This window comes from Anastrepha ludens, chromosome 6 (assembly GCF_028408465.1).
Source record: "Anastrepha ludens isolate Willacy chromosome 6, idAnaLude1.1, whole genome shotgun sequence".
Taxonomy (NCBI): Eukaryota; Metazoa; Arthropoda; class Insecta; order Diptera; family Tephritidae; genus Anastrepha; species Anastrepha ludens.
The window spans coordinates 122,079,826-122,101,661 of NC_071502.1; the positions used below are offsets into that span (position 1 = coordinate 122,079,826).

The 21,836-nt window shown below is 34.7% G+C and overlaps 1 protein-coding gene across 1 annotated transcript in view; it reads right to left on the reverse strand.

The window, feature by feature from the left end:
- The window catches only part of LOC128868860 (nephrin), a 265,318-nt gene that overhangs the window by 62,835 nt on the left and 180,647 nt on the right, over nt 1-21,836 (reverse strand). The window contains exons 5-6 of the mRNA XM_054111405.1: nt 5,713-5,921; nt 3,770-4,014 (exon numbers count right to left, since the gene is read on the reverse strand). Of these exons, the coding sequence (XP_053967380.1) occupies nt 3,770-4,014; nt 5,713-5,921 (454 nt within the window). The remainder of the gene's footprint in view (nt 1-3,769; nt 4,015-5,712; nt 5,922-21,836) is intronic.

Consider the following 21,836-nt stretch of genomic DNA (forward strand, 5'->3'; position numbering starts at 1 on the left):
CATACCACTGACCCCTGCCGTTTCAGTGGCCAGTCCTCAGCGACTCCATGACACCTTGTTCGCGAATATGATGCTATAGCGCGAAGAAGGCTGCCATATCTTGGCCGGAGGTGGTCGGAAGAGAGGCGCATATGCTCAGCACAGCCCAGCTCTTGCTTAGGTTTGTTAAGGGAACTAGATTTAGATGGGGTACTGTGATGAGTGGAGGAAAAAATAGACCGTGAGAGCGAAGTGCAAACCTCATTTACATTAATTTATTATACAAAATTCACAAAAATTTAACAAATTTAATAAAAATTGTTGTCAAAAAATGTTCACCGTTTTAATCATAAACTTTAGAAAACTTCTAGGTATGCAGCTTTAGAGGCCATTCAATTTTAATATGATAAGGTGTAACTTTCAAGTCTCTCAAAAATCATATTGATTTTTAACAATTGTTTTCGCAAAAGACTTTTGAATATGGAAGAAAATTATCAATATATTCGCCAAAAAAATTGTCAAAATCAACGCGTCTTTCTAGCGACTTCAAACGTCCACTTCATTGTTGTAAAATTTAATTGACTATAAAACTGCGTATCCGAAGGTCTCTTAAAATTCTGATCAAACGATTTCAAAAAAAGAAATCGAAATTCCGGCGTGAAACAGAAGTACCAAGAAAAAACTAAAATTTCAAATATTCAACTTCTAAGTAAACTACGAAAAATCGGAAGAAATTGTAAAATTTAAAATGTTCAAAGCTTTGAGGCAAAAAATCAGTTTTAAAAAAGAAAAATTATTTTTATGAGCTTAGTTCAATTAGAATAGCGACGGATATCAAAAAAAATTCCCGAGCTCTTTTAAATTGGTCACTTGATTTACCTCTTTCCTCACACCAGACTATAAAAATTTAAAAAATCAATAGTTGAGAGATCCAGCCAGCCACTTGAACACTTGAGTGACGCCTGACTGCATTCATCTTCAGTCTTCGGAAATGTATTAAATTAGGCTCCATAACTGGCTCATATTCTCCGATACATCAAGTAGAGGTTTAACTAAAACAAAATCGAGTTTTCGAAACTTCTGAAACAAAGTTCCTATTTAAGATTAAGATGTGCTTCTGTTTCTTTTTTTATATTTTTCCAATAATTTTTCTTATCAAATATTCCTAATCAGCTTACCGGCATATTTAATAGTAAGTATATTACGCGTAAAAAGAAATTGAAGGAAGATGTAAGAAAATAAACTTCATAATATCTAATATAATAAAAAGGAATTACAACAAAACTTGAACGAAAAACTGTCATTGCTAGCTACGAAGAAGATACACATTTATGTATTTTTCCTACTGCCACTCTAAAGCAGGTATTTGTGAACACATATGTGCCTATACTTGTTGTTGTACCAGAGAGTGTCGGAGTAACCACGAACCAGCGTGTGGCACAGCAGTTTCTTTGTGGCATATGCAATTTTATAGGTTAACTCTCGAAAAGCAATAAGAAACAGCGACATATAAGTGGAAGTAGGCGGTGTGCCGTAGAAAATCCACTTCATTTGTCAAGGCGTAAGCAATTTATGTTAATTCATTTTTTATGTCATAATCATTGAATGCACGCAAAGGCGCCCAAATGCCACAGAAATATATGATATACATATATGTATATATGTAGCTACAGTGCTCCGTCAAAACATTGGAAACACTCAATAACTTCTGAAAATGAGAGAGCGAATGTAAGCGCTAGGCAAGTGTTTGAGGCAGAACTTGATAGTTTGGGTACAAATATTTAAGCTCTCATCATCATCAGCGGTTCTTATTTCTCCCATTGCAGCATAACGACTCAATGAAACACCACCATCTGGTTATGTTTTTTGGAAGAAGCTTAAGCCAAGTCCTTCCTTTAAGTGGCTTTGGATTTTTTACATTCCCAACTCCGTTAAAAGTTTAGCGCAGTTACTTCGAGGATTTATAACAGTCTGAGCTGCTCTAGAGTGCTGCTCATGCGAGTACTTTTCTCAGGTAACTTATAGGCGTTGCCGGGTTAGCAATATAGGACACCAATATGGGTCCTGAGAATTGGCTTTTACAGCTGAGGTAGAGAAGAGGAAATGAAAGAGTCCGTTCGAGGCTCTTTGGTTTCTTTAGAAAAGCGAAAAATTTCTGTTGTTGAGGTGTTGAGAGATAATTTGGCTGGTTTCGGGAAATTATCCGTATACATAGTTTTGAAATAAGTTAAAGTGTAATAAAAGTAGTCAAAGAATTGAAAATGTTTAGCCAAAATCTGACCTTCTTTTTGAGCTATATTAAAACACTTTTCATGTATTTGATGGATCCAAGGATTTTGATGCAATTAATAGACATCTTTTTGAAAAATAAACAGGAAAATAGAAAGAATCACTGCTTACAAATTTTCTCCTTCTCTTTACAGCAGTTCACCAAACCCTGCCAGCGCGGTGTAGCCACCGATTGTCATCGCCTATTTCATCTAACGGTAGGCCCAGAAAACATGCTATTTCGGCCAGTTGGATCCAAAGGGAGAGGGGTGTTAGCTGAGTTGGTGTAAGGAAGCTTTCGAAAAGGTGGTTGGCATCGTGCAGGGTACTTTAATATGCCGCATATATAGGTATGTATTGAGTATGTCGGCATCGATTCTGAATAGGCAAGAGTTTAACCTGCTACACTATCCACAACGTAATCGAGCCATATTTACGAGGCAGCTGTATGTTGTTGCCACCATCGCATAGTGCATTCAAAGCAGGAAATTTTCATAGAATTTTAATTTATTTTTTAGAATTTCTTATTGAATTTGTAAAAGATTTCAAACCGTTGAAATATATATTTTTTTATTTTGTAAGATGCGGATAAGAATTTTTATTTTACCTTCTCTGTTTCTAATATTTTGACAGCATAAGCCGTACATCCTCGCATGTAAACATTAATATATTGTACTTATCTATGTGCAAGCTAAAGTGAATATCTAATCAGCGAAAAACCCTATAACGGGCACCTTAGCCGTAAACTTGCGCGCATGCAAATGTGAATGGGATGGCTTAGGTACTTGCGTGTACTTAAATAGTAGGTACGTATTTATTTTATTTTGTCATAAATTTACCTCCCACCTAAGTGAATACTTAAACGGCGAGGAACACACTCTTATTTTGTAATTGAAAACATTTATTCAAATATGTGTGAATTTTTCTTTGAGTAACTCTGTAAGAGAAAACTTCTCTTTAATAATTTATATCGTACACCCCCGAAATTTGTATTAAGACCCAAAGTATTGACAGGGTTGAACTATTTTCTTATTTATTTTTTAGTTTCAATTATTAAAAAAAATGTTGTCATACAAAATGTCGCGTACTCGCTTCAAACAAAAAACGCTACATTGTTAAGAATTTACAATTTTAGTGTCTACATTGTTGCTAAAAAGTAAGTTATTTCACTTCTATTTAAACTTTTAAAAATATTGTAAAATAAAAAACAAATACTTTTTCTTGACTTCATGCTGCCGACGATTGCTCTAATGCTGGTAAGCCCTTAACAATTCCATTTAAAATCCACCTGCTCCTCAACTAACTTAGCACAAGTATCCAAAAATGCTAAATAGCAGCGGCACAACAACAACGACAACTTTTTTAACAACACTCAGTCATCTTTATATCCAGTCACAACTCAAGGGATCGAGACACGGCACAGACTAAGCGAGCTAAAAGTGGCAACGGAAGCGCATCTACACACACACACACACATATACAAATATACACTCACTTTTTGGGGGGGAAAAAACTCACTTACCGTTAGTAAATCTTTACGTGCAATATTTTTCAAGTGTAGAACATTACGAACAGTGCCATCTGGCAGCACATGGAATGAATCGTCGACGAGCGCATGTTCCCGCCACCAGGAGACGCGTGGCGGCGGCACACCACCGCTGGACAGGCACGTCAGATTAATGCTGTCACCCTCCAAGTAGGGGCCGGCCATTTGGTCGCGTATCGCAGCGCCATGGTGATCCAGTATCGTCAATTGAGTGGGCGGCACTAAAGAAGGAGAGAAGAATGTTGAAATATGATTGCAGGAATTGGCGGTCCTCGTATATGGGGATGTAAGAGTGTAAGTATTATGGGAAAAAGAAAAAAAAAGATAACTGAAAGAAAAATTGTTTTACGTATAGGATGAGGAAGTTGGAAGGATATAGTAAGGCAAGCGCTGTGCTATTAATAAGCTTTACGGTGGAAACTCAAAGAGAGCTGAATTGATGATATGAGTGTATTGGCACGTGTGGCTAAGAAAGCTTACAGGTTGCAAAGAAAAATGTAATGAAAATGTCAGCAAGTTGACTGGTGACACCTTGCACGGCGTACATTTCCACACACACTCATATATTTTCTCTTTTGCCCTTTGGGAACATCACACACTATTCCCTGTGTGAGCGTGTGAATAATATGCAGTGGTGGAGATAAAAAATGTGCGCTACGGAAACGGAAATGCCTCGAGTGAGCTTAGCAGATTGAATAAAAGTAAAAAATAAATAAAAAGATGCGGGTGGTCGCGTATACGCCACAGCGAACTCTTATTTGAAACACAAGTATGGGCAAGCATAACATATTGCTGAGGCGTGGAAGAAATGGGTGTAGAACAGCGCAAAGGTGGCCTTAATTCCAAATGAAAAATCTTAAATCATTTGATTTGCGCAACAAAGTCAAACGAACGGATGTGCGTTTGAGTGGCAGTTCAAGCAATTGCGAGTTTGAGTAGAAATTTGAAAATGTGAAATAAGTATCGACGTTATAAAGCAAACACCGGAATCGGAAAGAACTCAAAGTAATATTAAGTGAAGTAAGAAGTTCTGAGCATTTTTCACCAGATGTCTTTAGTGAGCCACATATCACGTTGCGTACATGGCATCGGGTCAACTTCTAAGGCGGTTTAAAGGTGAAATCACGTTTCAAAAAAAGTTCTTTATCAATTTTGTCTTTGGCAGAGTTAATTGTGTATCACGATTTTCTAAAATTGAAGTACAAAAGAGACAACTTGATACATTTTTCCGTGCCACAAAGACCAAGATAAAAATTGGGTGCAGGAGGCCAAGAAAAGGTTTTGCTTTTTATAGACCCATCACAGTGTGACACGCAACAGCAAAGCGGTGGTTCTAAAGGTTTCTCGCAACATGTATGTATGTGGAAGTTCTAGTAGGCCCATCGTTGAAAATCTCGTTGATATCATGGAAATCGTGTGGCCAGAATGACTTCCGAGCACTTATTGTACAGCCCACGAAATGAAGATACGGAAAAAAAAATCCTATATAACAAATTTCATCAAACGAAATGAAGCCACAATCTCTCAGAACTTTTTTCTTCGCGTTATTGTTTTTAGACAAAACGTTTTGTGGTGTGCATCTTTCTAGCTTCGAAATGAAATTTTTGAAAATATTTCACTGGAACTTTGAGAAAACTCAAATACGGATACTGACAGAGTTTTTGGTACCCAATATTGCGATTTTCCTATACATATGTAAGTATGAAGCTAACCCATCAGAAAATGTATTCGATGCAACTTCTGTGACTGGGAAGATAATTTTGTGTTTTCGTTTTTTTTTTTTTTGTTTTTTTGCTACATGCTTCAACAAATCCGCAAAGTGTTTCACTAGTTAAGTTTAGATAAAATAAAAAATATCTGAGTAAGGAAAAAACTGACTTGAGTAACATAAATTTTACTATGCTGATTGGGCCACTTACCTAAAACTGTTACATTAATGCGCCAATTGCGCGTCGGTGATTTATGAAAGTCCACGCGACACTTATACAGTCCCGCATCGCTTGTTTGTATGTTTTTTATACGCAGCGCTGGCGGGTTGGTGTCATAGTAAAAGTGTGCTTTGTTCTTGAAGACATTCTCATCTGCCCAGGGTATGGCCTGGTGTAGCGAGCGGCCGCGGGCGTCGAAACTGAAAAGAAAGAAGGTATGCAATTAATTGTAGTTTCAAAGGTTTTTATATAACCGTCAAATATTTGTATTCCAGAAAAATGTATGAATAGTAGAGCAACTAATGCTTTAATAGTTTAAAGCGGCTAGCAATTCGAAAATGACGGTAGGAGGAGCTACCTTTGTTGAGCCAATTGTTGTGAAGTGGCAGGCTTTGGGACAATGGTTTCCAATGCAATAAAAAAGCAAGTTCTTTAAACCTCTATAAAAATTAAGCAGTAAATATCCCCTCAAATATTGTAGACTCTCAGCGAAACGTTGACTTATAGATGTGGTACTAAGGTACTACTAAAAAGGCTCAGCCCAATCTTGTGCTTATTGTGGAAACTTAGTTTGAAAGAGGTAATGTAATGGGTAGAGAACACAAAAGGTGTTTATGTCAAAGTGCAAACCTCTCTTTATTGTAATTCTCCATGTTCTTGCTGAACTGGTAGCTGAGTGTGCTTAGCCCAATATAAAAGAAGGTTGATCCTGCAATATGCGCAAACTACCGCGAGATAAGCTTGCCTAACATCGCATCGTCAACAAGCTGATTGGGCGTTCGAAAGGAAAACCACTACTTAAGCAATCTCACTAATTGAGAGTAATTAAGTACTCAATGCTAGCTAATTACATGCTTATTAATTCCTACTAAATATCAACTACTACTCGAATTGGAGGTAACCATTTGGTCCGTAACGGAAGTTGGGGAAATTAAAGAATAAACAAAATCAAACAATCGAAACGCATTGTGTGGAAGAAACATTTCCATAGGGAAATTCTCTTTATTGCGATAAAAATTAATTAACGCGTCAGAAATTATGAGTATTATGAGTAATTTATGTGCAAATGAGAATCAATCCATATGTGTGCACTGCATACAACTAAGTAGAGCGTGCGTAGGTGGCCCTTACAGTGGTGGTAGCAAACATAATTTTGAAAGGATGGATCAAAGGGAAAATAAACGATGAAATGAAATTTATTTAGTTGTAGCGTTTTTCCTTATTAAGTTTGTGGCCTTGCGATACTGTTTTTGGTAAAATAAAGAAAATATGTTTTGGGAATATAAAATAACTGTTTATGTTAAATTAACAAATAAGTGAAATGTAGAAAAGAACCTACCAAAAAAGAAACATTAAAAATTCTACAATATTAAACATAAATATTAAACATTTTTTTTACCCTTTTTAAATTTTTTTGCACTCTTTGTTACTTTAAGACTTTTTTGGGTTGTATAGGGAAAATATAAGTATAAAAATGTCCAAAAGTATGTAAAAATTGTATAAAAGATGTTTGGCAATTTAATGGAAATTCGAAGATTTTATTAAGTTTTTAAATGATTTTCCCACTTTAGATAGGTTGATAAAAAGGTTGAAGTGCAGTTGGGACTCCTCAAGTAGCACTAAAGCGCCGTTTTGATACCATTAACAAATCTCCAAAAGGTAGATATCTACAGCCAGCTAGAGCTGTTGATATAATGGAGAAGAATGATTGGATTTAGGTTGGCGCACGTTCGTACTTTAGTTTATATATTTATTTTTTTGTTTAGAATTGAAGTCATAATTTCAAAACAATGAAAACCCAAAAATATGAATATTGCAAAAGCCACATGAAAAAGGTCTTTTTATTTGCAAAAATGTTTATAAAAATTCGGAAATTTTATAAATTTTGTTTTTTAATTTTCGTGATTTATATATTGTCGAATTGAAATTAGAATTTGCAGAAACCAAATTTTTTATTTTAATTTAGGCTTTTTTTCCTTGGGATATATCATACCTAAAATATAGCAAACATCAACAAATAAATATTGCAAAAAACTGATACAAATTTATTGAAAATGTAGTCATCAAATGATGATGAAATGATGAATGTTTTTAATGGGTTCTAGTCGATTTTTCATGTTTCATTAAACAACTTGTAACTTTGATTTATATCTGTTTTGTTAGCATATAAAGTATGTTTTAGGGATATTAAATATAAAAAAGCAATTACAATAAAAAATTAAATAAAAAATAAAAACATACACAAAAACCAATGCTCCATTTTGAATGGTACTCACTGTATATTTAAATATATCCACAGAAAAATTTGCATGAATATGACAAAGTTAGGCGCGTAGTTGGAAATTCATCTGGGGAAAAATATTTTGAAAACTTTTAGCGTAATTTTAATCACGCCAATGGGCAGGAGTTTCGAAAGTTTTCTAAGCAATCATTCTCAAATTCTTACAAATATAAACATATATGTATACTGTTTTTGGCTACCAATTTCTAATTTCAATTATACACACATACATATACAGCTCAATTTAAATAATAACATTTTCGAAATAATTCATTTTGAACTCTGTAACTTCCAACCTGTTGATGATTTATAATATACTAGAAAATCTTACAGAGACAGGCTATATTTTTTTTTGTTTTTTTAATAAACTAGCAACCCGCCCAGCTTCGCACGGGTATAAAATATATACCCTATGTCACTCACTGAAAAAATGATTAAAATCGATCCTGTAGTTTTGGCTTATTCATTATTGTCCGTGGCCCGCACGCATTAAATTTGGAGTAAAACAATTCTCCTTTCTTTATAGCATGAAGATTTTCTGCTATCTTTGGGATATCTAAATTCATACCCTACATTTTTGCATATTAACTTTTTGCATTTTTACGTATGTATTTATTTTATTTTTACAACAATTACTATATTACAGAATGTCTTTATATACAACGTTCATAGCCTTCTTGTCATTAGACAATACAAACATGTTTTCTCTAGAGGTTACTCTTGAAAGAGCGACATACAGTTGGCCATGTGAAAAACAGTCAACACTCAAATCTAAGCCTGCAACGTTGAAGGTTTTACCCTGAGATTTATTAATGGTCATTGCAAAAGATGTCTTTACCGGAAATTGTAAGCGTTTAAATTGGAATGGTAGATCCAATGGTATCAGAGGGATTCGGGGAATCAATACATCTTCTCCGGTACCACATTCTATGAGTATTGTGCACTCTATTATGAGAGTTTTCAGTGATTTTACCATCAAACGCGTGCCATTGCAAAGTTTAGGTGGACTTAGGTTTCTTAATAAAATAACAGGACAACCTATTTTCAGCTCCATTTTGTGAGGAGGGAGTCCAGACGGTTTCAAAGAATTTAGAAATTCTGTAGGAAATTGAACAGCTTCTTCCAAATCGAGAACAGTATCGACCGAGTAGCATATTTTCGTCGGCGCATCAATCTTTGAAATAATCAAGTTATTTACTTTATCTACTTGTTCGTTAGTTGGTGACAGAATAGCTCTTTCTTTAAACCAAGATATTGTCTTATAACTTATGTTATCAATGTCTGGATAGACATTGTTGACTAACTCTTGGATGTTGTCTATCAAAACACAAAGGTTTTCTAGGTTAATCCTTCCCTCACTTTGTGTTAATTCTCCATTGCCAACTTTTAGCAGCATCTCTGGAAATAGCCTGTTCTCACGTGAAGATGACGAAATCCTCATATTAGTTTTAAGCTCTAATTTATTGACATACGACTAAAGGTGGGATCTTCTTAGCGAAGCATTTATTTCGTCAGCACGTGTTCCTCGAGTCACAACTGGTAGGATTTGACGGAAATCTCCTGAGAACAGAATTGTATATCCACCCATAGGTGCATTTTTGTTGCGCAAATCGCGCATTGTCCTATCCAGTGCTTCCACAGACGTCTTGTTTGACATGGTAGCTTCGTCCCAGACTATTAATGAGCAGTCACGCATCAATTTTCCTGTATTGCTCTGTCTAGAAACACTACAGACGCTGTTATCATCATCGGTGGCGATTTTCAGCGGGTGCTTCATTGTAGAGTGTCCAAAGAGTAGCGGCAATGCCGGATGACGCAACAGCTAACGCAATTTTTCCGGTAGATATCAATTACTAATTACTGTTGTAATATCTTGAAAAATATTGTTTTTAATTATATGCTGTAAAGAGCCATATACATAGATCTATATGAAAACAACAATGTATTTAAGGTATTTAATTGGATAAGGATTAATGTTGTACCCATTTGTTGAAATCGCTTCGAAAATAAGCTATTAGTTGTCGTAAAAAGTAAATGACAAAAAATGTTATTGTATGGAATTGATAGCAAACTAAACGCGCTCCGAATCAATAAAAACTATTCAAAAACTGTATTTTAATTATGTGCGATTTACTAATATAGAACCTGAAAATAGCGTTTTATTTCGCTGTAAAATTGTATGTACATATAATTACATGGAATTCAGTACATACATAGATACATATGTACATATGTCCGAAATGAAATAATGCGAGCGATTCGTAAATACATACATACATACGTCACCATACGATGTAATTCAACATTAATGAGGTGTGGTGAGATTATCGCTTAACGCCTGTTGCTTCATTCGGTTGACAGCGAACACACACACAAACAGCTTTTTTTGGAAAAAGAGCTGCTTTTGTTTAAACCATTTTGGTTAAATAACAAATAAATCAATTTTTTTTTTTTTGATGCAGAACGAAAGTAAATATTTCAAAGTTAAACTTCAAGAAAGTTTCATTTTAATTGGTTGATTCGTTTATGATTTATGGCCGTGAAAACAAAAAAATTATGTTTTTTTGCCACATTTTGACCGATTGCCACGCCCCCTTTATATATTTCTTCATATTATATAGATATAAACCTTCCTCTTCAATCAATCTATCTTTAAAAAAAACCGCATCAAAATCCGTTGCGTAGTTTTAAAGATTTAAGCGTATAAGGGGACATAGGGACAGAAAAAGCGACTTTGTTTTATAATATGTAGTGATACATAAAAAAATTAAAATAGAAAGAAAAAAAATTTACGCCTTCTGTTGGGTATTTGACCGAGCTCCTCCTATTGGTGGCGTGGGCCTCGATGTTGGTTCACAAATGGAGGGACCTACAGTTTTAAGCCGACTCCGAGCGGAAACTTTTTTCATGAGAAGCTTTTACACTCAGATGTTTGCCAGTGCCTGCCGAGGAGCAACCGCTATTAGGAAAAATTTGTTCTAACATTTTGCTATTTCTCATATACGGAGTTCCCAACTTACGCCCTCCCGAATGGTAGGCAATAAATTCCATACTTCATTGAAAAGGTTTTTTGATCAATAAGGATCTTCCACTCTATAAGTAATTTCTTCAATAATAATATTTTTTGGAACCAGCATTGTGGTTCAAAATAAATATTTTGCTCGAATACTAGTTTTTCCAAAAATGGAAGCTTTTTATTTCTTGGTTTTGAAGGGATAAAATTAATAAATAGCTCACACACGTAAAAAGCACTCTTTAGACGGAATTCAGAGATCATCCTAAATAGCTTTGTAAAACATTATTTTAAGACATATAAATATAAAAATTAAGTTAAAATTTATAAAAATATATGAAAAAATTTAAAAAGTTTTTTCTTTTTCTAAATTTTTTTCCTTTCCTAAATTTTTTCAATTTCCTGTTTACTTAAATTTACAAATATCTTAAAATGTATCTCACCAGCTTCATTAGGAGTAGTAGCTTAATGTATGAGAGCTAACTGTTATCATTGATTTTCCTTGCGGCCAAAATAAATCTTACGTTTGATGCAGCCATCTACTGTTAGAATAATGGCCGTGCTTCCTATTTAACCCCCAGAGAAGACCACTGGCTTTGACAAGCATATTTACTTATGTATGTATATGTGCACAAACACCAGTACACCCTTTTTGTTCACAAGCATACATATTTTATTTACCAACATGCAGTTAAGGCACTTGTTCTAAATGTTTTTGCTTTTCTAAGCTGTGAATGAATTATGCGCGTTAATTGAGTTCAATTTGCAGCAGCAGCACATGTGACAAACGCACACTCACTGGCTAACAGCCCGACGAACATACATACACAAAACCAAACACGAATGCGTGGCAGATTGCTGTTAGTTTGGCAATAAAGAAACCACTACCTACACCTTTACACGAGAAGTGCAAGTCGTAAGTGCTACAAGGGGTTGACTGTATTTGTTCTTGGATCTCATGGTCGGTTTCAGTGAAAAGTTATACAAGAAGTGGTGCGACGTGGGTCGTGTGCGCGGGAGAAGAATTATTATTGAAGGTAGATTTATTAAGCGGAACGTAATAGAGCGGGAGTGGGGAGAGGATGTAAGTGTAAGCAGCAAATACTTGTATGGGAAACCAGAAATTAGTGTAGGTGGCGCGTCTGGATGGGGCTGTTGAAGTCAGAGTTGAGCATTAGGCAAACGTGGCAGAGTTGATGTATAAAAATTGCGTAAAGCAAGAAATTTGAATTTTCATGGTATAGCTACCACATAGACGCCATGGAAAATTTCCAAACAAATTAATTAAAGCAATAAGACATAAGCCAACAAATGCGATAATTATCAACTCCTAGGTTTAATGAGTCATGATTTCAAAATATTTCTTAAGATCCTTCAAAAAGGTTTATTTACAAAATGTGAATAAGAAATGGGCCGTACACAATTTGGCTTCAAACGAGCTATGGGGACGCGCGAGGCGTTGTTCTGCCTTCAGATCCTGGTGCAGAGGAGGAAAATTTCCAGAAATATATTTTTTTATGCTCCATTGGCCATGAAAAAACTTGTAGTAAAGTACTACACGCAAAGCTATTTGACATACTAAGACAAGTGAGTACTGGTGAAAAGGAAAAAGGTTTTTTTTCAACTTACATTGACGCCGAACTGCGAACCCAATGGAATGCAACATCTCGTACAAGAAGTTAGCGTTAAAGGCCTCCAATACGGCCTCAGTATTAACTCCCATAAAACCAAATACATGGTTGTTAAAAAAACACTCAACAAATCACCAACACAAACATTTATCAATCCAAAAAGTACCGCGTTTTATGTACCTAAAATTTACGAAGAACTTTGTTGTAGGATCAAAGCAATGAGGGAAGCCTTTTTTTCGAAAAGTTCTTTTAAATAGAAATTTGAATACATATAAAACTACGTCTTCGATACCTTAAATGGTCATGTTTGATATTTTTTGTCGTACAGTGTGGCGGTATGGACACTAAAGGTGACGACAAAGTCAGTAACAAAGAAGTCCTAACCAAACTTCGAAACGATCAAGTCCTGCTACTAACGATAAAACGCCGCAAACCATATATTTCGGTCGTATTATTGCAAGGTCCTAAATATGAATTATTGCAACTGCTTTTGGAAAGCAAAATCGAAGACAAAGGAGGGACTGGAAGAAAGTAAATGTCTTGGCTAGGTAACATCAGAGAATGGACAGGATTATGGGCAATTGGGCAGTTGGTTGAATCACCACGAAGCAGAACCATTACCATAAAATTTAAATATTTAAAAATGTAATATGAAATATTAGTAAAAAAAATTAATATTAATAAATAGGTACGATTATTTATAGAAAAATGAATGATGAAATAAAATGCATGCATCCCCACTAAAGTAGTCTGGTGCAGTTTGATCGGTCAGTTTATACCACCATTACGTGAAATTAATCCACCGGGAAACTTAGATCGCAATAAGGCAATGTTTTCCTGTATTGCAGGATTTGTGGCTTCATCCTGTTGAAAATTAAGATCGTTCATTCAAACTCAGGGTACAAAAGATCGTCAATTAGTAATAGCTTGTTCATGTTTATTTTCGAAGAAAAATAGCCCAATTATTCCACCAGTCCAATAGCCACACCGAAGAGAACATTTTAGTGCATATAATAATTTTTCTGAAATTACTCGAGGATTTTCTTCTACCCAGACGCGGCAATTTTGTTTGTTGAAGTGTGAATGGAGCTTCGTCACTTTGTTCAGCGTGGAAGGAGGTTCATCACTAAAGATGATTTTGCGTGAAAAACCGGCCTTATGTTCCACGAATCAAGTCACGAAATTTCTGCGTTTCACGCGCTGTTCTATCGTGCAAGTATTCATGATCAAAACTGTACAGCCGGCTACTTGAAAAATCTTGAAGATGTCATAAAAAAGTTAACGTCTAGAAACTATTCACTACTGACATCCAAGTGTCATTTATATTTGTTTTGTTTTTTTGCTTTTCATAGAACATATTTCAACTCCCAATGTAACACCCCTTAATCCCGAACAAAATTAAGAGCTTAATAAAAATGCAATTTTCAAAAGTGCTTACAATGTAACATTTGTCAACAATCCACATAAATTATGTGGCATAAACACCTACTTTAGCGAACGACAACAATAATAATACAAGCAAAAGTTTCACTATCAAACATTGTCTAAATGAAAAACAAAAAAGAACTCATGAAGCGTGTCAAAAGTGTCAATTTGGCAATTAAATATAGCAACCATAAAACTTCAAAAGCGTCCAAGCAGCCTAAGCACACACGCGCACACACCCACACACAAATACACTTGAAAACCATTGACAACTCGCTGAAAGCGACAGCATAACAACAAATGTCTGTCACTTATCATTAAAACAAAAACCAAAGCAAAGTAAGAAGCTGTAGAAAAGTGTGTTTTTAATTTTTGTAAAATTAAATAAATTTGTCGCCATAAAATTTGAGAAATAAATACAACTTTTTATTAAAACTGACAATAATTTTCTTTCGTGCAATTTACCCATATAATTTGATGAAAGCGCATGTATATACACACACATATGTACATGCATACATGCACACATGCACACAATGAGATCGACGTGTCGAGTCGCTTTTAGGCGTTAAGCTCGCAAAGCTTTTAGTCTGCTCAGCGGTTTTTGGCTTTTTACGGCCAAAGCGTTGAGTGAACGTAAAAATGCGCTAAAATTAAGAAGCGAATTTTGTGCTGAGCCACTGTGAAGTTAAAAAAATAATAAAAAATTAAATAAAAAAATATTTTAACAGGTAAAAGCCCCAGCAGTTGGTAGGCGAAAGAGGCGCCCTCATCGGAGTGATAACAAGAATTTCCGTCGCTTTTTGGCTGCTATATGCTGCATTTTGCCACTTTTTTTTCTGCATACTTTTTGTTGTTGTATGTTTTTTTTTCTTTATGTTGGCTGTAACAGCAAACAACCGGGCGTTGATGTGTGAAATGCCAATCGCTCACTCACACCGCTTTGCTTGGTTTTATTGTTGCATTTGATGCGCACGACTTTTTATAGCCCACATTTTGTGTTGAAAGTTTAGTGTGGCAGCAAATGAGGCGGGTAGGTGCAAAGGAAGTGGTGGGCGACAATGCAAATGAAATGTGCTTAGCTTGAGTTGTCCAAGCGCTCCGCAGCAGCCGCCCTTCTTCACTTGGTCTTAGCTGCTTAGTGGCTTATGGATGTAAGCGTTTACATTTTACAGCGCTGGCTGCTTGTCCGCCCAGTCACTCGCCCGTTTATTTGTTTGCCAGTGTTTTGACAAAGTTCATCCATTAAGCTACGGCCATTCAAATTTTACGAGCTACATATATATTTTCACATTTTTCACCCAAAAATGCCGCAAACAAAAAAAATAATAACAAAAAAAATTATAAAAAAAACATGGAAATATTTTATAGCTTTTGCTCACACAAATTTTACATTCATTTTTGTTGTTATTGATACCTTTATTGCTGTTGTACGATTGCTCTTTCATATGTTCCCCTTGTTCGGCATTATTTTATTGTTTATTTAAATGCCTTTTTTTGTTTTTACAAGCGTATAAACACTAAAAATTTTTCATGCATTTTATTAACTCATCGAATGCTTGTCAAATAGTTGTCGCTTAGAAATGTGGTTGCATACAAAATTCGAACAAAACTGTCGATTTAGCGCTAGAATGTCTGCCTAAAATGGTATCATTTCCCAAAGCGCTTTATTACCTAGATACAAAAATTAAAAATGAAATTTAAAAAAAGCTCAAAAAATTTCGTGGTAGTCGGTTACAAAGTTTAAACGGTTTTTTGATCTAATGCAGTCGTTGCGCATTTGCTTGGCAGCAGCGCTTAAAGGAATAATAAAACACACTCACCGACACACACAAACTCGCGTTTCAAATAGAATCACATAAAAATGCTAAAAAGTAGAAACTGTAGCACTTGAATGAGGAAGCGGAAAATTACATGGCAAATTAAAACCACAAAAGGGATTAGCGGCACCGTAACGCTTCAGGCGACACATTTCCCTCTGTGACCTAAGCTTCTTCCCTACTCCACTTCCCACTACTATCTATCTCTTTATATCTCTATTCTTACCTCGCCCGCCCGTGATTCTGGCCATTCGTTTTACGACAATTTAGTAACAGCTTCCTTTTTCCAAGCATCGGGGGGTTATTAAAACGTACTCAAATATTGCTTCGAAAGTCCCTCGCGTGCACATTAAATTTATATTAAATTTATAGACCAGAAAATGTAATCACTCCGACAGTGTTGCATTTTGATGCCAAAAACCCGAACCTGTTATTGCAATGCAATACAAATTGATGAAACCAATTTAATGGTTTGGTAAAGCGGTGGCAATAGAAATGTAAATATGTTTGCGTGATATACTTGCTGAAAGGTAGTGAGGTGCCGATTTTTTTACTTCACATTTTGTGCTGGTAATTTGGAAAGGAAGCGATTTTAGTGCAACATTAAAATGTATCAAGTCATTAATTTGCTATAGAAACATCACGCGCAGAAAATTAAAAATTAAGAATAAAATCGAAATATCGAAAAGCTAAATGAGAAGCAGCTTTGCTCTTTCTAAAGTAATCGTAAACGATTATTTAAGAGAAGCGGAATCACATTCGCTTTAACTCCATTGCTTAATTTTTTTTGTGTTTGAGTGGATTTGTAAGGAAGTTCTTTACGAAAGCCTCAAACCTTTTCCATAAACTTTTGCCACTTTTACTCACAACAAAAGCGCACTTTTAGCAGTGAAGCGAAGTAGAAATAGAACGAATGCATTCTGCTGCTGGTGCTAGAAATTAAAATTTAGAATTTGACATTAAAATTAAATTAAATTTTATTTACTTTTTTAAATAAAAAATAACAATAAAATGTAAGCTGTGTAGAGAAGAGTAGGTAAAAATCGTGAATACTGATCGATGGCTTCAATGGTAGCGTGGACAAAAGTGGCGAAGGACAACAAAAGTGATTGGATTGCGATGCGTCTTTAACAGAATCTGGCATCATTCTAAGGTATTTGAGCGAAATGTAATCTTAGAAATACTCCATGTCAAGCGGTTTAATTATTCTGGATATTTTTGCATATTTTTCTAAAAATTGGTTTATTTGTCAAGTATAATAAGACATAAGCAGAAGAATTAAAAAAGTATGCGCTATGGCCTAGTAGTTATATGAAATTTTTAATACCGGTTTTTTAAGAAGAAATATTTTTTTATATTATAATTTGTATAATTTCTTTTTTACAGATACAGTTATTTTAAGTAATTTGAGAAAAAATTTCATTTTTTTAATTATCCTTTATGGTCAATGTTTTTGAAAAAAAAAAATTATAATTTTGAGATGTATTCAATCAAGCATAATGATCACATCAGGGGACCACATCAGAGACCACGTCAGTGGACCACATCAGAGTTCGAAATGCAATATGGCCCAGAAGAAGTCTAGAAGACTTTGGTATAGAGTTTCTAAGATGTACCATCGTATGTTCAACATTTTATATATCTTTTTTTTCAATTTTTCACAATAAAATATACTATTTGGAAAAGTTTTTTGGGAAAAAATTTTATATAAAAAAATTTTTTTTTTGTTCCAAATTTTGGTTTAGAGTTTTTTAAGGATAACTATCTTCTGTTGCTTTTGATATTTTTATAATTTTTTTTGTTAAATTTTATGGAATAAGATATATATTTTTAAATAAATTTTGGGAACATATTTTAGTAAATTTAGTTTTTTGTTTTGAAAATTTTTTATAATTTTGAGATTTATTCATTATTTGGAATTTGGGCCAGCACTCAAACACTATAGACCCCACCTTTTTTTATTTTTTGGAATAAAATGTACTTTTTAAAAAGTTTTTGAGAAAAAATTTAGTTTTCCTATAATTTTGCTGGTCCGCATAATTGATGAGACGCGAGTTTGGACACCAAAGAAAATTATATATTTGTGCAGCCAAATTGAAAAAAATTTTAAATATGACTTAAACTGTTTTAATGGCCTCCAAATATTTATATATATATATATATATATAATTGGCGCGTACACTCTCTTTGGGTGTTCGGCCGAGCTCCTCCTCCTATTTGTGGAGTCACGCACCAACTCATTCGGCCACGGCGGCCGAAATATTTAGTTCGGAGCTCAAGGCCGGTTTAGCATTAAAACAACAAATAAAATTAGTGTGCTTATTTATTTATTGCCGTTATTGCGACTTCAGAATCTTTCAGCTGTGCCAGGAAACTATAAATATCGTATGTCAGCAAAAAAAAAGAAAACAAATTATTATTACCATGAATTGGGTATAATTAAAGTAATGAGCAGGCTTTCAAAGTACCTATTACATAATTGCTGTCTATTATGTTAAACATGTATTAAAAGTAGAAAATTACTCAAACCAACTCGAGGCTACTGACAGAATCGATTACCTCGTAAATTTTAAACGAACAAACAATAATTGAATAATAATTAAAAAAGTTTACAAATTAAATAAACGACTAACTTGCATACTTGCTTACATACATATGTTCTCACTCACATCTAAATGTACGCAAAGGTATAATTTAAATTTACATAAATATTTAATTTTGAATTGTCAGTTACCCGGTGGCCGGCAATCCCCCAATTTTCCCAATTTATTTTTAAACCACTAAACGGTTGTTAGGCCGTGCACCTGCGACTTTTTCCTGCGCTAAGCAGATAATTATTAAAATGCGCCAAGTTTACTCACTGCAATAGCCTCCGGATAAACATGCCTACATATGTCAAATTGAAATAAAGACTTACGGGTACATAATAATAAACGTTGTAGGTCCAACAGCGGATTCTGGAACCCCACTCGCCCTTCCGCTACATTAGTATTCAATGGCTTTTGATTTAAAAACAAAAGCAAACTTGTAAAAGCCCAAGTAAAGAGGAAACACAATCAGCAAGGCAACGAATTTTCCCAAAACAATGGATATGGCTAATATCAACGAAAGACAAGCATCTTCTTCTAGCCCTAAACTTCCCCAAGTGAGCAACTTTCCGCATAAAATATTCAAAGTGGCCAAGCAATAGCAGAAAATCGTTAACTTAAGAATAAAACCATTGAGTTCAACTCACACCAGGAGGCCAGAACACTGAAAAATTTGACTACTATGATACTAAACAACAACAACCTTGAGGAAACCACTGAAGCAGCAATGGCTTGAATTAATTGAGTAAATGACGCGCCGGCATCAACGCGGCTCAGCTCAACTGTTTGACTCTGATCAAAAATTTGGGTCAGTTGGAGTTGCGTGAATGCAGATAGTTCAATTTGTATTAATATTTGCATATTTACCTAAGTATTTGGTAGTATTTAAGTACATACCTCTTCGAAGGCTGGCAAAAGGATATTTGCTTATATTTTTTCCTTTTATAATAAAACAAAAATATTATTAAAAATTTGTAGTATATCATAGATTAATATTTGGCAAACTTTTTATGAAATTTCCTTTTTTAAACTTTTGCAACCTAGTCCCTGGATTCATATTTATTGCAACTGCTCTAAATCAATCTTTCTTTGCTTTTGCGAATAGATTCAAGTATGTATGTAGATTCATAAAATAAAATAAAAACAGAATTGAAACTTGAAGTTTTAGCGGAGTCTAGGTTCCTTCGGTGTTCATCAATTTCATGCCTTGTTTTAAGCACTTTCGTATTTCCACCTGCATGAATCATGCGGCCCAACTGACTTTTCCTAGGTTCGCGATGTGGTGCGGAATTATGTATCGAACTGATCTACCAAAAGGTTAAACGAGGTGTGAGGTTCAGTACACTAGACAGTTCTATGTTCTATGTTTGTGGTCGAAATTGTGACACGGAGCTTAAGCTCAAATGCCATGCAAACGATCATTGAACATTCTACTTATATTTAGTATTTATACTTTTTCTGCGTGGTCAAAAGGGAATGAAAATACATTGGCGTTTTTATTTGTGGCTTTTCATCAAAAATGTCAGCTTGGGAACTTTACAATTTGAAATGAAGAGCATAATTTTGTTCATATCTACTGCTTGAGCTCAAGATTGTGAGGCGGAGCTTAAGCACAACTTCTAAGCGTAAGAGCGATTGAAAAATTTTCTGAGTGACCAAATTTGAAAAAAAGAAATGTAAAACGTTTCCTTTGAGCTCTTCATCAAAAATTTGAGCTCTTTGTAATTTAATTTCAACGCCCTTATTTGTTTCGTGAGAACAATGAAGAGCATACATTTGGTTGTAACATTAAAAATTTATAATTTTTTGCTCAGCAAATGTTTCTTGTTTAATTTGCGAATAATTCCCGAATTTTTCTTATTTTTATTATTCATCTTTTTATCACCTTCACGTAATTTCGAACAAAAGAAAAGCAATTGTTCGTAATTATTCATTGAAATGTGACTTTTGTGCCTTTTAGTGCCTTAATTAAATTAGAGACACATATAGACATGCATACTCAAATGCATACAACGTTGATGGGCTTTTTCCCAGCGGGTGAGGCTCTAATGCATTATGCATGCAACCGAATTATGTATAAACACACCTAAGCACATGCACACATACACATACACACACGACTCTGCATCCCATATACATCAAAGACAGCAAACGCTTTTTTGACATGTTTTCTACATTCTTTCTGCTGGTCTTACTTTTAACTTCTTGTTGCTCTGCTTTCTCATCTGCGACCTTTTACTTGAAAAGCAACAAGACACTCTGAGCGCAATCAAATATTTCTTTCTACGCTTGTCGCAGCCAAATTATGAAATTCATTAAAAATACCCAAAAGTTAAAATGAAAACAATAAAGGAATCAATAAACGATAAGTAACAACGGTACTAAAGCGACGACAACAAAAAGAACAACAATTTCATAGTGACATACATTAATATGTATAAATATAAATATGTACGTATGTATGTATGCATGTATGTACGTTTATAGGTTTGTACGAAGGTGGCATTAACAGCAGCAGTTACAACAAACTCAATCGAAAGAAAAAATAAGAAACAAAATCTGAAAAATTATGTCAATCAATAAAATGTTATAATTTAAATAACGACATGAATGAAATTGACAAGCTAATTTTTTTCCTTTCCTCTTTTGAGTGCCACAATTTCCATTTCGTCGACGTTTTATGAGGGCACTCGTACTCGCTGTTGCACTGGCTTATCTTGCTGCCTTTGTTGCGCAGATTTTAACGCTCGTAAGCGTATGTTATATAAGTATGTATGTATGTGTGTATATACATATGTATGCATGTACGTACATACATATGTCGCCTCAAAGATTTGGGGCGGTAAACAGCTGGCTTTTCAGTGGGGGGAGCATTACTTACAGTGGCGACATCTGCTGCTGCTTTAGCCGCGGATTTTAATGCTTCTCCAGCAGCACATTAAATACTGTTGTTGTATGTTTTCAGAAAATATGTTGTTCCTAAAAAAATGTTGACAATAACAGAATCTGTTTTATGTGCGGCGCTTTTACAACCGCGTACGTGTGTATATGTAGGTACGTGAGTGTGTATGTATGTGTGTGAAATGTTGTAAGCATTGACGAACGCGCGCGATTGATATGCAACAAGAGGTGGCAAATGGTTGTGCGTAGTGGTTAACGGTATGTAGCAAATATATTGTCAGTGGGAAATTTTAATGAAAGAACAAAGGAAAAAAGAAGAAAAAACATTTCGATTAAAAATTCTGTAGCTGCTACAAATTCTGTAGGCTGTTTGAGAGCTGAATCGCAAAAGTAAAAGCAAATAAAAGCAAAGTGTGTGAAATAAAGAAATAATTTAATTTCACATTTGCTTCAAAA